General features: G+C 36.2%; 1 protein-coding gene across 3 annotated transcripts in view; it reads right to left on the bottom strand.

Annotated features, from left to right (window-relative positions):
• The window catches only part of NSRP1 (nuclear speckle splicing regulatory protein 1), a 64,172-nt gene that overhangs the window by 4,234 nt on the left and 44,368 nt on the right, over positions 1-15,570 (bottom strand). For all 3 annotated transcript variants that reach the window (XM_011940855.1, XM_011940857.1, XM_011940856.1), the window contains 3 exons: positions 7,270-7,326; positions 1,700-1,828; positions 603-810 (listed from right to left, as the gene is read on the bottom strand). In XM_011940855.1, coding sequence (XP_011796245.1) covers positions 603-810; positions 1,700-1,828; positions 7,270-7,326 — 394 coding nt within the window. The remainder of the gene's footprint in view (positions 1-602; positions 811-1,699; positions 1,829-7,269; positions 7,327-15,570) is intronic.

Below are 15,570 nucleotides of genomic sequence, written 5' to 3'. Positions count from 1 at the left end.
GCAGTGAGCCAAGAGTGTACCACGGCACTCCAGCCTGGGTGAGAGAAACCCAGTCTCAAAAAAAAAAGTATTTTATAAATATATACTCTACTTAGATCTTGAGACATAATCATAAGCAGAAAGCACTAAAGCATTAAGATAATCTTAATTCATCCAATTTGTATTCTTTCTTCAATTAATGTTATTCCTTTTCTAATTGCCTCATTGATGCTCCTTGAGTGGTGTTACTCTATTATTTTCTCATTCCAGAAAAATGTAACTAGGGTTTAAAATTATATTTATATTGTTTCTGACAAATGCCATGGTGTTATACTTTGTAATAAATGTTTTCACATTTCAAATCATGTTCTAAGGCAAAACCCACAAAATGAGAACTAAGTCTAGTAGAAATAATAGTTACTGAAGAGTTCAACTGTGTTTTTAAACTTTCCTCTCTGTTTTATAGTACTATATAATATCATATTTCTTGTGTCTTGAATTCCTAAATATAAATTATGATCACAAATTCATAATCCAAAAGTTCAGTGACAGAGCAAACAGCTAACCACAGGGTAGACATTCTGCTACTGTTTCCTTGTGCCTTTCCCACTCTTTCATGTTACCTTCCAGTGCAGCAGCCCTCTTTTCTCTTTCTTCCTCCTCAGCTCTCTCTTGCAGTTTTTTCTTATATGCAGACGTCACAAATGCTTCTTTATCATCAAACTCTCCCTTTTCCATTTCTCGTTCTCTCTGGATTTTCTTTTCCATTCTTTTTTCCTGTTCCTTTTTTCTGATCTCAACGGCTTTTAGCAAGTTGTGAATATATTTGGGCTAAGGAAATAAACAAGATTTACAAAAAGAGTAAAAAAATAGTAATTGTTAATATTACAATTTTTATAATGAATTCATTAAGATAGAAATGATCGGCCCAAATAAGATTGTCTTCCCTACATTCAATATAAACTTACTAGCAAGATTAATATTGAAACTGTTTTCAATAAAAATTTAGGTGTAGCAGAGATAGAAACTGTTTATAATGTGATTTAACTTTAAAAAAACATCAAACTAAATATAATTTTTTTTTCTAGTATTCTCTTAATTAAAAAAAAAATCAGAAAAGTTCCTGCTAGTTTTTCACATTTAGTAGAAATATGACTATTTAAAATAGTAGCTTTAATATAATTTTATACCATCACTCTAGTAGTAGGTAACTGTCAGATGCAAATGCCCTTAAAATCAGCCTGTGCTTGTGAAAGAACAAGAGTTGATAGAAAGAAAATCTGAACTTATTTCAGTTTTTCCCCCTCCCACATTTTTTTCTCACTGAAAATAAAATCAAGATAGGTGCAGGCAGATGATTCAGTTACCAGCTAGGAAGAAATTAAAAAAATGAGAGGATAATAAAACACAAATAAACATACACAGGGCAGGAGCAGTACAAATTTGGTACATTAGAATTCTAAGGAAAAGTTTCCAAAAAACTATTTGCAAAGGTTTCAAAGCAAAAAACAAAATTGTTAGATAATTCACTTGGCCTGTTAGGATAATATACGTAGTACTTCTTGAGTTCTAAGATCAAATCTATAATATCTGGAATTAGGGACTCTTCACACTTCACATACCTAAAAGCTTTTTCTCAGATCATTCTCATGTTAAAATAAGATTAAAACACAAAATGTAGGTCAAGGTCAAAGAAAGTGTGTTATTTCAGCTAACAAACCTTTCGGTCTTTCCCCAAAAGCAATTTGGGATTATTTTCCTCCTTTTTTTTCTGCATTTCATCATAAATACTGTCATATTCATACACAGTAGCATCTTCTGCAAGGGCCTTCTGGATTTCCAGTTTGGTCTTTAAAAAAAAAAAATTAAACATGTTTCAAAAATATGAGCCAGCCAATAGATACAACAAAATCTATGTTTTTTGAGAATGGTTCATAAATTGAAAATATATCATAAAAATTACAATCACATTTCAGATATGAAATACGAATAAATTCTGGAGCCAGGCTGCCTGGGTATGAATCCTGGCTCTACACTTACTAATTACTCTGGGCAAGTTTGTTTATAATCTTTTGGTACCTTAATTTCCTCATCTAGAAGAGAAAAAGAATAATGATTATCTTTACATTCTAAGCTGTTGTAATTAAATGACTAAACTTAAAACACTTAGAGCCTGATAAAGTATTCAATAAACATCAACTATTATTATCATCTATTCATTTGTATATAATTATCCACATCAAAAGGTCAAAAGGTATGACGGAAACACCTAACCTTGGTTTTGACAGGCCTATATTATATACTAAACTTTCATTATCATTTTTAGAGTTGTCAGACATAAAGTCTCTGCCTTTATCATGTTCCTTCCATCTTAAATGATGTTTTTTTCTCCTCTTTCAAGCTATCAAAATCTTATCCAGTGTTTAAGGGCCAGTCCTACTTCTTCTTTGAGCCCATTTCTGAGGCCTCTAACCCCCAATGATCTTTCTTCTAAACACTGAGGAACATTCTATTCTGCAATAATTAGCTCTTAATAATACACAGTATACATATTTTTTAAGAGACGGGGTCTCGCTCTGTTGCCCAGGCTAGAGTGCAGTGGTGCAATCTTGGCTCACTGCAACCTCTGCCTCCCAGGCTTCAAGTGGTCCTCCCACTTCGGCCGCCCAAGTAGCTGGGACTATAGGCGTATGCCACCATGCCTGGCTAATTTTTATATGTTTTGTAGAGACAGAGTTTCACCATGTTGCTCAGGCTGGTCTTGAATTCCTGGGCTCAAATGATCCACCTACCTCAGCGCCCCTACAAAGTGCTGGGATTACACGCCTGAGTCACCATGCCAGGCATGGGCGTTTTTACTTCCTGTTTTACAAATCTTAGCCTTTTGCCCCCGGTTGTAAATTCCTGAAGTACAGAGTCTATACACTTTAACTTTTTCCTGAATTGCTAGATTGGCTAATGTAGAACCCAAGAGGGATCCTTTTTAAGTGACAGGATGATGTAATTATTCAAAAGAATCTATCTGATAGACTCGGGTTTTTACATACCAACATTTAAACTCTGAATAATGCACATGCTAACTGAAAAATCTTTTTTCTAGAATATTGTTTAAAATATTAAGAAATTCATTTTTTTCACTTCTCAACCTTTAGAAAGTGAAAGATTCTCCTGCCTAGATGTTGAAATGGCACTCCTGTTCACTCCCCAAAACCAGCCTGGATAACACAAAGAGGAAAACATGGAATCTAAGAAATAATCACCACTACAATAACAAAAAGTAAGGGAAAAGGGAGACTGAGGGCTGTTTTTTTTTTGAGACGAAGTCTCTCACTGTTGCCCCAGCTGGTGTGCAGTGGTGCCATCTTGGCTCACTGCAACCTCTGCCTCCCGGGTTCAAGCAATTCCCCTGCCTCAGCCTCCAGAGTAGCTAGGATTACAGGTACCTGCCACCATACCTGGCTAATTTTTTGTATTTTTAGTAGAGACGGGGTTTCACTATGTTGGTCAAGCTGTTCTCAAACTCCTGACCTCATGATCTACCCACCTCGGCCTCCTGAAGTGCCGAGATTACATGCGTGAGCCACTGAGCCCGGCCAGGGCTGTTTTAAACTTTGTATATGCCTTTGTATATGTTGGGAGAAGAGCTGTAGGGGAGCACTTGAGTAGATATGTTACTATTAACTATGTTGCAACATAAATAAAGCAAAAACTGAACAGATATCCAAGGAAAAATAGACAAATCCACAATCACAGCAAGAGATTTTAACACATGCCTCTCAGTAACAGAATGGACAAAAAAAAAAAAAAAAAACCAACCAACCATCCAACCACCATAAAAAACACACCATGAATATATGTGGATTAACACAGCTGGCCCAATGGACACACACAGAACATTTTCTTTTTTCTTTTTTTTGTGGGGGTTCGGAATCTTGCTCTGTCGCCTAGGCTGGAGTGCAGTGGCACCATCTTGGCTCAATGCAACCTCCACCTCCTGTGTTCAATTGATTCTCCTGCCTCAGCCTCCTGAGTAGCTGGGACTACAGGTGTATACCACCAGGCCCGGCTAATTTTTATATCAATACAGAACATTTTCAAACACAGAAAAAATATTTGTAAAAACTGACTATATACTGGACCATAAAGTAAACCTCTACCTGTTTTAAAGGCATGAAACAATACAGTGCAGTGTCTTGGAACCCAAAATAATCATGTTAGGGACTCGGTGTGGTGGCTCATGCCTGTAATCCCAACACTTTGGGGGGGCCAAGGTGGGCGGATCACCTGAGATCAGGAGACCAGCCTGGCCAACATGGTGAAACCCTGTCTCTACTAAAAATATAAAAATTAGCCGGGCGTGGTGGTGCACACCTGTAATCCCAGCTATAAGGAGGCTGTGGCAGAAGAATCACTTGAATCCAGGAGGTGGAGGTTGCAGTGAGCCACTGCACTCTAGCCTACGTACAGAGCGAGACTCCATCTCAAAAACAAAAACAAAACAAAACAAAACAAAAAAACCCCAAAAACAAACAAGCAAAAAAACAAAGTAATCACATTAGGAATGAATAACAAAAAGGTAATCAAAAACTTCCGTTATGTTCAGAAATTAATAATACATGGGTCAAACAAGAAATCATAATGCAAATCAGAACATGTTTTGCATGAAACAAAAATATTGCCTATCAAAATCTGTAAGACGCAGCTACAGAAGTACTTAGAGGGAAACATATAGCATTAAATGCATATATCAGAAAAGAGAAAGAACAGAAAACAGAGAGCTATGCACCCATCTCAAACAGTTAAAAAATAACAAAATAAACCCAAAGAAAATAGAATGAAGAAAACACTAACCTGTCAGGACAGAAAATGAAGTAGAAACGAACAAAATGTATACAGTATTATATTAGCTCATAGTATAAGGCTTGCTAAACCTTGGTATTATCAAATTTTTTTTTTTTGCCCAGTCTCACTTATGATGCAAAAATCTCCAATACTTAAAAACTCTCCAAAACTTCAGTAAGCCAAATGCAACAATATAAGAAAAGGATAACATTTTATGCTCATGTTAGGTTTGTGCCACTTATGTGAAGTCACAGCGATTGATTTTCTAAAGTTAAGTTGACTTCACATTATTGGTATAAAACCAACATGGTCATGAAGTAGTATCCTTTCTATATATAGTTCACCATTTAAACAAATAAACAACAAAACCCTCAAACTAAGAAAACAATTTCCTTAGATTAGCATCAAGTATCTACCAGAGACCTACAGCAAATGTTTTATTTCCTGATGACATACTGAAAGTTTTCCCAATGAAATAGGGAATATGACAATAATGTTGCCATCATCGGTCCTGTAAACTTGAGGTTCTGATAAAAGAAGAAAAAAATCATTTAAAGTACCCCATTTTAAAGAGCACTTTCTCTAAGATTCAGTAAATGCAATCAAGCTAGTATTCTTCACAGTAAAATGAAAAATTGTTTCAATTGGTATGGATAAAGACACTCGACAAGCTGAATCAACCAAGTGGGGAACAAATGGAAGAGTATGTAACATACGTGTGAGAAAAAAATCAGCAGAAAGCAGGTGAAAGGTATAAGAGTTGTAGCAGCATTCTTAATTTCCAAGCAAACTATGAAAAAGCCCCACTAAACAGATAAAGTGTCTTGAACAAGACAGAGTTAAGAATAAAATTAGATTTGGGATTCATGCTTTAAGTGAAGAAAAAAAGGCAGCATAAAAATGTTAAAATAATCCTGGAAAACAAGATACCTGTATTATCGTGGATAAGTTACCCAACTCTCCAGAACTAAGTCTCCCATTTATATAGTGAGGAAGTTGAATTTAACGGTCTCTCCAAAATTCTGACTCAAAGCACTACAGTGTTTATATTAAATAATTTTTTTTATGTTTTATGTGTATATTAAATCATTCTGAGGCTGCTGAGTTACACATTATATTTCACTGTGAAACTGACATTATCTTAAAATGACTAAATATATCCATCTGTGCCAATTCCTCCAGGAGGGTGTGAAACACAGTGGTTAAAAGCTTAGGTTCTAAAGTTTCACTGTCTAGTTTTGAACACAGCCCTACCATTTATTAACTATGTGGTCTCATGCAAGTCACATAAATTCTTCTTGCTTTCATTTCCTTAACTACAAAATAAGGATTATAAAAGCATCTATCTCATAGAATTATTGTAAGAATTAAAGATCATTCTTAAAACATAGTTGACATGATGCCTGGCACATACAAAGTGCTTAATAAACTTACCTTTATGCAGGTTTCCAGTTAGACAAAGAGGAAATAGTATCAAAAATTATAAAGCTAATGTGGAGGATAAATAATTTAAAATGAAAAAGAAAGGCACCTTGCTATTGTTTAATTTCATTACATTCTATAGCAGAAAATCTAAGATATCCTAGTATAGAAGTAGAAAAATCAGTAAGTCTTCAGGCCTCGTTTGATATTTAGTAGTATGATCTTAAGGAGCACTTTATCCTTTCTGAGTTTCAGATTTCTTAATCAGGACTATGGGCAAGTTTGTGAGAATTGTAAAAGATAAATGTAAGTAAAAAGTACTTGGAAACACTAAGGTACCAGAAAGTCTTTTAAAATTATCAGGCCTGACACGGTGGCTCACGCCTGTAACCCCAGCACTTTGGGAGACTGAGGTGGGCGGATCACCTGAGGTCAGGGGTTTCAGAACAGCCTGACCAATATGGTGAAACCCCGTCTCTACTAAAAACACAAAAATTAGCTGGGCATGGTGGTATGCGCCTTTAGTCCCAGCTACTTGGGAGGCTGAGACAGGAGAATTGCTTGAACCCAGGAGACGGAGACTGCAGTGAGCCAAGAGTGTACCACGGCACTCCAGCCTGGGCAACACAGCAAGACTCCATCTCAAAAATAAACAAATAAATAAATCTCTATGTCTATATATTTTTATCTATCTCTGATATTCTTCTTTCTTGGCAGATGCGTTTCAAGTAATTATGTTTGTGAAACCATTTTGATTGTGAAAAGGTTTGTTTTTTTCCCAAGTAAGCTCACTAGCAAGAATTCAATAATAAATAACAACAGGCCAAACAATCCATTATTAGACTAATGAGTCATCTACAAGTAGAACTGGTTTAATCTATAGCACAGCAATAAGGAGCTAATTCTTCATTGTGTTTTTCCTTAAATCTACTCTGTTTTAGTCTCAGCACCTAGATACTAAAACTGATGCTTAATAATGAACCAAAATGCTTCACTGAATGCACTTATCCCAGTCTTCTACCTTACCTGTTTCATGGCCTGCTTCTTAGCAGCTTCCCTCTGAAGACTTTCACTCACGGAGGTCTATCAAACAGAAATATATTGTCACTTTTTAAAAAAATTTAAAATTTCTTTTCCAGTACGAGTGTCCCCTATCTAAAATACGTGGGACCGGAAATGTTTTGTATTTCAGATTTTTAAAATACTTAGTGGTTCAGCATCCCAAATCTGAAAATCTGATATCTGATGCTCCAATGAGCATTTCCTCTGAGCTTCACATTAGTGCTCAAAAAAGTTTTAGATTTTAGAACATTTAGGATTTTCGATTTTCATATTTGGGATGCTCAACCTGTTTTCTGGTTGGCAATGGTGCCTTACTTATAGCTAAAAGTAAAAAGATATAATACGAATTAAACTAACATTTTCAGGGTTTCTCCCCTAAATTTCAGGAAATAAATGAATTTGCATTGTAAATCCTAGAATAGATTATAAGGTGTCAGAGAAAATAGAATGGTACAGGAAAAAATGAGGAAACATGAATTTTTAATCCTAACTTCAGTACTGTCATTCAACCTTTATGGATTTCAATTTGCTTCATGTGAACATGAGAGACAGAGACAGAGAGAGAGAGAGAGAGAGAGAGTGTGTTTGAGTGTGTGAAATGGGGAAAGACTGGACTAGATAATATTTCAGGTACCTTCCAACACTAAAATGGTATGATTCCCAGCTTACAAAAAGCAAATTATTTTAATATTCACCACTCAATATAGTGTACCAAGCTCTCAGTTTATGCTTAAGGCTTAGGGACAGCAGTAACTATTCGTGGCTATAATCATTCAAAAACTATGTACTGAAAAGCCTTCCATACCAGGCATATTTAGGTCCTGAGGATAGTGAAAAAGCAAGAACAGTCTATGTCTTAAGGCCAGAGACTGAAACAAGATCTTGCTTCAGATAAATGGGCTGAAAGGGAAGACAATTAAAGAGATAATTATAATATATGGACAGGCACGGTGGCTCATGCCTGTAATCCCAGCACTTTGGGAGGCTGAGACGGGCGGATCACTTAAGGCCAGGAGTTTGAGACCAGTCTGGCCAACATGTTGAAACCCTATCTCTACTAAAAATACAAAAATGAGCCGGGAGTGTTGGAGCACACTTGTAATCCCAGCTACCTGGAAGGTTGAGACATGAGAATCACTTGAACCTGGGAGGCAGACATTGCAGTGAGCCGAGATTGTGCCACTGCACTCCAGCCTGGGCAACAGAACCGGGCTCCATCTCAAAAAAAATAAAAGGCAATTACAATATAAATGTGATAAGCAATATAATAAAGGAATAAACAAAGGGCTGGGAAGCCCAGGGCAGAGAAGGCAACCAGATGTATATGAAGAATCAAGAGTCCCTTTCCAAAAGAGATATGACATTAGATGAGAATCAAAGAGAATAAAAATGTAAAAGAATGCAAGAGGAAGACAGGAAGTAGTCATCACATGGGCAAAAGTAAAGATTACATACAGCTAAGAAAAAAAAATACTTAAGAAAAATATGTTTCCTTAAAAGTATCAGGCTTTAATCATCAGGGAAATGTAAATCAGAACCACTATGAGATAACACCTCAGACCTGTTAGAATGGCTATTATAAAAAAGTCAGAAAATAACAAAGGTTAGCATGGTGTCAGAAAAGGGAATTCTTGTATACTGCTGGTGCAGATGTAGGCTGGTACAGTCAATATGGAAAACAGTATGGAGGTTTACAAACAAATTAAAAATAGAACTGCCATACAGCCTAGCAATCCCTCTTGGCATATAGTCAAAGGAAATGAAGTCACCACCTTACGGTAAAGGTATCATGTTCACACCCATGTTCACTGCAGCATTATTTGCAATAGCCAGGTATGGAAACAACCTAAGTGTTCACTGACAAATGAATGGATAAAGAAACTATGGTACATATGTATGATGGAGTATTATTCAGCCTTTAAAAAGGAGATCCTGCCATTTGCCACAACATGAATGAACCTAGAGGACATTATGCTACCTGGTAAGCCAAACACAAAAAGAAAAATAGTACCTGACATCACTTGTAAGTGGAATCTCTCACAGAGATAAAGAACTTAAAAACAATGGTTATTAGGGGTGGGGTGGGAGGAAATGGGGAGAGGCAAGGATTGAACAAGTATAGAGATCTAATGTACCACATGAAGACAATACATAATAAAATTGTACTATATATGGTATTCATGCTAAATGAGTAAATTATAGCTGCTCTTGCCACAGAAATAAAAAAAAGTATGTAAGATAATGGATATGCTAATTTGCTTTACTGTAGTAACCTTTTTACCATCTATATCCCATAACATTGTTATATACCTTAAATATGCACAATAAAAATTTTTTTAAAGTATCAGGATTTGCAAATATACTGACACTGAACTGTATAAAGGGTGAATTTTATGCTATGTGAATTACATCTTTCTATGGCTAGGGCCACATGGGTTATCCCTGTCCGTCTCAATTTTGCTGTCTAAAACTGCTGTTTAAAAAAAATGAAGTCTTAAATATAGATAAAAGCATATGTGTAAGTAATATATATATTAAACATATATACGTTTAAACATATTAACATATATATGTTTAAATATAATCCTCAGCTCTAGAATTATAGTAGTCTAGCTTATTAACACTTGCTATCTTCAGTTGTATTTTATCAGCAATTGGTGCTCTTTTTTTTCATGGTAATAACCAGAACAAAATAGTTCTCTATGACCACAGACAAATAAATTTAATACACAAAGGTCATACAATATAGTACATATTTAATAAATTAAATAAGTATGCAAAGAACTAAAGACATTTGAGGTGATGGTAAACTGACTAATTGGGGGAAAGATGTTGATAACAAAAGCAGTAACAGCTGCTAACATTTATTGAGCTAGGTGCTATGCTAAGTACACTAGCTGTGTATTACATGTATTACTCATTTAATGCAAATTTGTTACATGTAATATGACACTTTCATTCATTAGAATATCAATTTTAAATACCAAAACTGAAAGTGACAGTAAATATTTCCAATGTATTTTCATGTCTGTATTTCTAATTAGTATGAATGAAAAATATTTTTCTTGATCACTGAGTTGATGTCTTCAGGACTGACTGAGAAAACATCTCCAAATGCTGGATGTTTTCCTCTTTTACTTGCTTTTATTAGTTTTTCCTATCTCCTCCTTCAGTCTGTCACCTTTAATCTGTCAGAGTTTACCTGCTGCCTTTCAAACTGGATGCTTCAATCTAAACTATATAACTTGGTTATTATGGAGGATATTCAGAAAAATAAAATAACTTTCAAAAAGAAAACTTGGGAAAGAAAAACACAAGGCTATATACCTTTTCAGATTTTTATAGAGTATAGAATAAGCAGACTGGGAAGGGCCTTTCCAATGTAATCTATATCTGTTTTGAGACATCTCAAAAGATTTTGTTTCTATGTTTACAGCTGTTTAGAAGAATGAAATACGACTGTTGAAAAAACAAGCTGTTACTACTTACACAGGAAGGTAACATAATGGAAGGAGTGCAATAGTTTTACATATTCTATTCACAAACTTATATCCCTAGAATTCAACAGCCTCAGTGGATAACTCTAAACCTAACCTGAAAAAGTCAGGAAAGATTGACGATCTTCTTCTGAAGGTCATTTGATTCTCAATTTTCTAAATAAAGGTACTTTAACAATGAATGACTACTAAGGATGATGATTAAAACGCCAAAAACCTGTTTAAACAAATACAAAAAACTTAAAAGAGCAGCAGTAAAACTCTTATTTTTTTCTATAATAGTAACCCTACATAAAAATACATACAATGATCTTCTATATAACATAAAAAACTCATCTAGATTCAGATCAGACAGAAAAATAACTAGTACAATTAAAGGCAAAAATCAGTAAGATCTTTTTTTTTTTTGAGATGGAGTGTCGCTCTGTGGCCCAGGCTGGAGTGCAGTGGCGCAATCTTGGCTCACTGCAACCTCTGCCTCCAGGATTCAAGTGATTCTCCTGCTTCAGCCTCCTGAGTAGCTGGGATTACAGGCACGCACCACCATGCCCAGCTAATTTTTGTATTTTTAGTGGAGACAGGTTTCACCATACTGGTCAGGGTGATCTCAAACTCCTGACCTCATGATCCGCCGGCCTTGGCCTCCCAAAGTGCTGAGATTACAGGTGTGAGCCACCATGCCTGGCCAGATCTTATGTTTTTAAAGGTCAAGTCTTTTAACATTTTTAGAGGTATCCTTAAAATACTAATACAGTATACATACACAACAGAATAGTATTTGGCCATAAAAAGAATGAAACCATGTCATTTACAGCAACATGGAAGGAACTTGAGGTCATTATCTTAAGTAAAATAGGCCACACACAAAAAGATAAACATCGTATGTTCTCAATTGCATGTGGGAGCTAAAATAAATTTGATCACATGGAGGTAGGGTGAAAAGGTAGGTAACAGAGACTGAGAAGGGTAAGTGAGGGAAGTGGGGAGGATGAAGAGAAAGAAGCTGGTTAAAGGGTACAAACATACAGTAAGACAGAAGGAATATATTCAGTGTTTGACAGAAGAGTAAGGTGACTATCCTTTTTGTTTGTTTGTTTGAGATGGAGTCTTGCTCTGCTGCCCAGGCTGGAGTGCAGGGGTGTGATTTCAGCTCACTGAAACCTCTGCCTCCCGGGTTCAAGCAACTCTCCTGCCTCAGCCTCCTGAGTAGCTGGGATTACAAGTGTGCACCACCACGCCTGGCTAATTTTTTTGTATTTTTAGTACAGATGGGGTTCCACCATGATGGCTAGGCTGGTCTAAAACTCCTGGCCTCAAGTGATCTGCCTACCTCGGCCTCCCAAAGTGTTGGGATTACCAGCATGAGCCACTGCGCCCAGCCAGGGTGACTATACTTAACAGAAACGTATTGTACTTGGGTAACAAACACTAATTGCCGACTTGATCCCTAAACATTATATACATGTAACAAAATCTCACAGGTACCCCATAAACTTGTATAAAATTTTCAAAAATACTAACACAAATTTTAAGAGAACTTTTAAATCAGGGAAGGGTTGATCTTACTGAACTCAGCAAGAGAAGAAATAGATTTCACATGTGTCCTATGAATAAAACAAAATTTAAATATAACTGCAAAGATTATTAATCTCTAACTTCAGAGTTCCTATACTGTATAGCATAAGGAGGACGTATAGAATAACGTTCACAAGTGTAGGCTCAAACAGTCTAAAACTGTTCTCTCTCTTGCTAGCTTGTTATTCTAGGTATGCTAATTTCTTCCTGTTTCAGTTTCCTCACCTATATATTAGTACCTACCTCACAAAGGTTAGCTACCATTTTTGTCATTATTATGTTCCTGTTTAAAAATATATGGCTGAAGAAATGCTTATATTTAAACAAATCAAAATTAAGTTATGAGAACACAGTACCTATACTTTTTTTTTTTCTTGGAGTATTATAGTTAAAATTATTCACCAGAAAAGCATGCAAACAATATTCCTCTTTACAGTATATTTATCAGTGTGCTTAATAAAATGTAAGGTTGGTATTTATTTGAAGTGACATTAATATAATTATATTTCCATCCACTGAATTAGAAAAATCTATTCTGCTGAATATTTAAAAGGCTGTATATGTTTTCTTTTGTGTTAAGATTCTTTAAGGTTTTATATTCAGTATGTCCATAAACAGGAAAATGTAGGATGCACATATTTGAATACTTAATTAACCATGGGAGCTGCAGCATAACTAGAAATGGGTTTTCTAGAACTGATAGTGGCTTTACTAGGAATTCTTCATAAACAAAAATACACTGCCCCCAAACATGAGTAGATTAGAGAGTATTCTCCTTTGAGGGTATCCTCTGCTGTGCTGCTATAATCAAATGGCAAGATACCAAGGACACGCCAAATGAACAGACATTTGTTTTTAATAATTGCCCTGGTTTGGGGTGAGAAGAGGAAGTACTTGTTTAAAAAAGCATATTTTTAAACTTCAAAGAAATGTACAGTTAAGTACTGCGTACCCTTTACCTAACCTCTCCCATTGTTAGTAAGTTGCATAGAGTACAATATCAACATCAGGGAACTGACACTGGTACACACACACTGCTTATTCAGATTTCACCATTTTTATACATACACATCTGTGCGTGTATGTGTGTAATCCCATGCCATTTTATAACACATAACTTCATGTAACTACCACCACAATCAAGACACTTAATTGTATCAGTCACCACAATACTCCTTTGTACTACTCCTTTATAAGCCATACTCATCCTTCCTCCTCCGTCTCCAATCCCTGGCAACCATTATCTCTGTGTTTGACGAATGTTAAATAAATTGAATTATGCAGTATATCCTTTTGAGATTGGATCTTTTCTATCAGCGTTATTTTCAAGGATATTTTGTATTTTGCTTAGTGTAAACATTGCAAAAACATTTCGTTCTTGCCACAAAATATCTTAGCTTACAAGTTATCTAGGGAAAAACAGCTGTTAAAAAAAAGATTAAGGCTGAATGTGACCAAACCACACAACACAGTCATTAATTGACTCATTTCAGAATTAGTAGGTAGACAATTATTCTAATTCTATGCCTGAGGACCAGTTTGCAGTGTAACACAGGAGAATATTCATTAAAAGTGGCTTCTTTTTTCTTTTTTTTGAGACAGGGTCCTGCTCTGTTGTCCAGGCTGGAGTGCAGTGGCATGATCACAGCTCACTACAGCCTCAACTTCCCGGGCTCAAGCAATTTTCCTGCCTCAGCTTCTGGAGTAGCTGGGACTACAGATGTATGTCACCACATCCAGCTAATTTTTTAATTTTTTTGTAGAGACAGGGTCTTACTTTGTTGCCCAGGCTGGTCTCAAACCCCTGGGCTCAAGTAATCCTCCCGCCTTTGCCTCCTAAAGTGCTGGGATTACAGGCATAAGCCACCATGCTCAGCCAATGATGCCTTCTAATAAAATCATTAGTTTTAAATTTAGGGAGACAAAATTTACTTCCTATAAGGGACTTTATCTCAAAGGAAAAAAAAAATCAACTTATAAACAAACAGGTTCATATGCAAACATTAGAACTTTTGTAAAAGTACAAAAAACACACTAATATTTCAAGATAGGTTCTTCATCAAAATCTCAGGAAAATACCTTTCCAAAAGCCTGAAGTAGCAGCTTCTTCCAAATGTTTAAACTTAATTCAGTACACATGCTGAGAGCCTAACATGTGGACAGCACTTAGACTAGGTGCTACAAAAAGATTACAATCTAGTGGGAAAGGAGCCATATTTGGTCAACATTTAAATTTATGTCTAAGAGTTAGTAGGTTCCAGTTAGCTTTAATTCCAAATAAGAAAGGAACCCACAAAAAAAGGGAAGAAAGTGGCTGGTCTATTTTACAAACAAAATTAACATAAACAATACTTCGCACACACGCACATGCACGCACACACACATACACATTATAAGGGTTAAAAATGTGGTCACTGGCCGGGTGCAGTGGCTCATGCCCGTAATTCCAGCACTTTGGGAGGTGGAGGCAGGCAGATCACCCGAGGTCAAGAGTTCAAGACCAGCCTTGCCAACATGGTGAAACCTTGTCTCTACTAAAAATACAAAAAAAATTAGTTGGGAATGGTGGCGCGCGCCTGTAGTCCCAGTTACTCGGGGAGGCTGAGGCAGAATTGCTTGAACCCAGCAGGTGGAGGTTGCAGTGAGCGGAGATCGTGCCACTGCACTCTAGCCTGAGTGACAGAGGGAGACTCTATCTCAAAAACCAAACCAAACAAAACAAAACAAAAAAAACAAAAAGTGGTCACAGTATAGGCACCATAAACTGCAGAATTAAGAAAAACATTGCAACTAGATTTCTTAGTTTTCTTCTCCCTCCATTGTTCTGTGTAGAGAATAAAAATTATTTAATCAATCTAATACTTGCTTCATTTTGAATAGCAGTCAGATATGACCTAAAAGGGAGACTTACAAAAAAATAAAAAAAACCTTTACAGTTAGCTCAGATAAATCGAAGAGAAAATACAAGACTATGGACCTTTGTTGTGTCACTATACAATTTTAAATCGATTACCTCCTGGGCGGTAGTAACCATCAGAAAAGAATTAGGGCCGGGCACAGTGGCTCACGCCTGTAATCCCAGCACTCTGAGAGGCCGAGGAGGGTGGACTGCTTAAGCTCAGGAGTTCGAGACCAGGCTGGCTGTGAAACCCCATCTCTACTAAAAATACAAAAAAAAAAAAAATTAGCTGGG

Source organism: Colobus angolensis, unplaced genomic scaffold, assembly GCF_000951035.1.
Source record: "Colobus angolensis palliatus isolate OR3802 unplaced genomic scaffold, Cang.pa_1.0 Scaffold193, whole genome shotgun sequence".
Classification (NCBI taxonomy): Eukaryota; Metazoa; Chordata; class Mammalia; order Primates; family Cercopithecidae; genus Colobus; species Colobus angolensis.
This window is presented reverse-complemented; position numbering and strand designations above follow the sequence as displayed.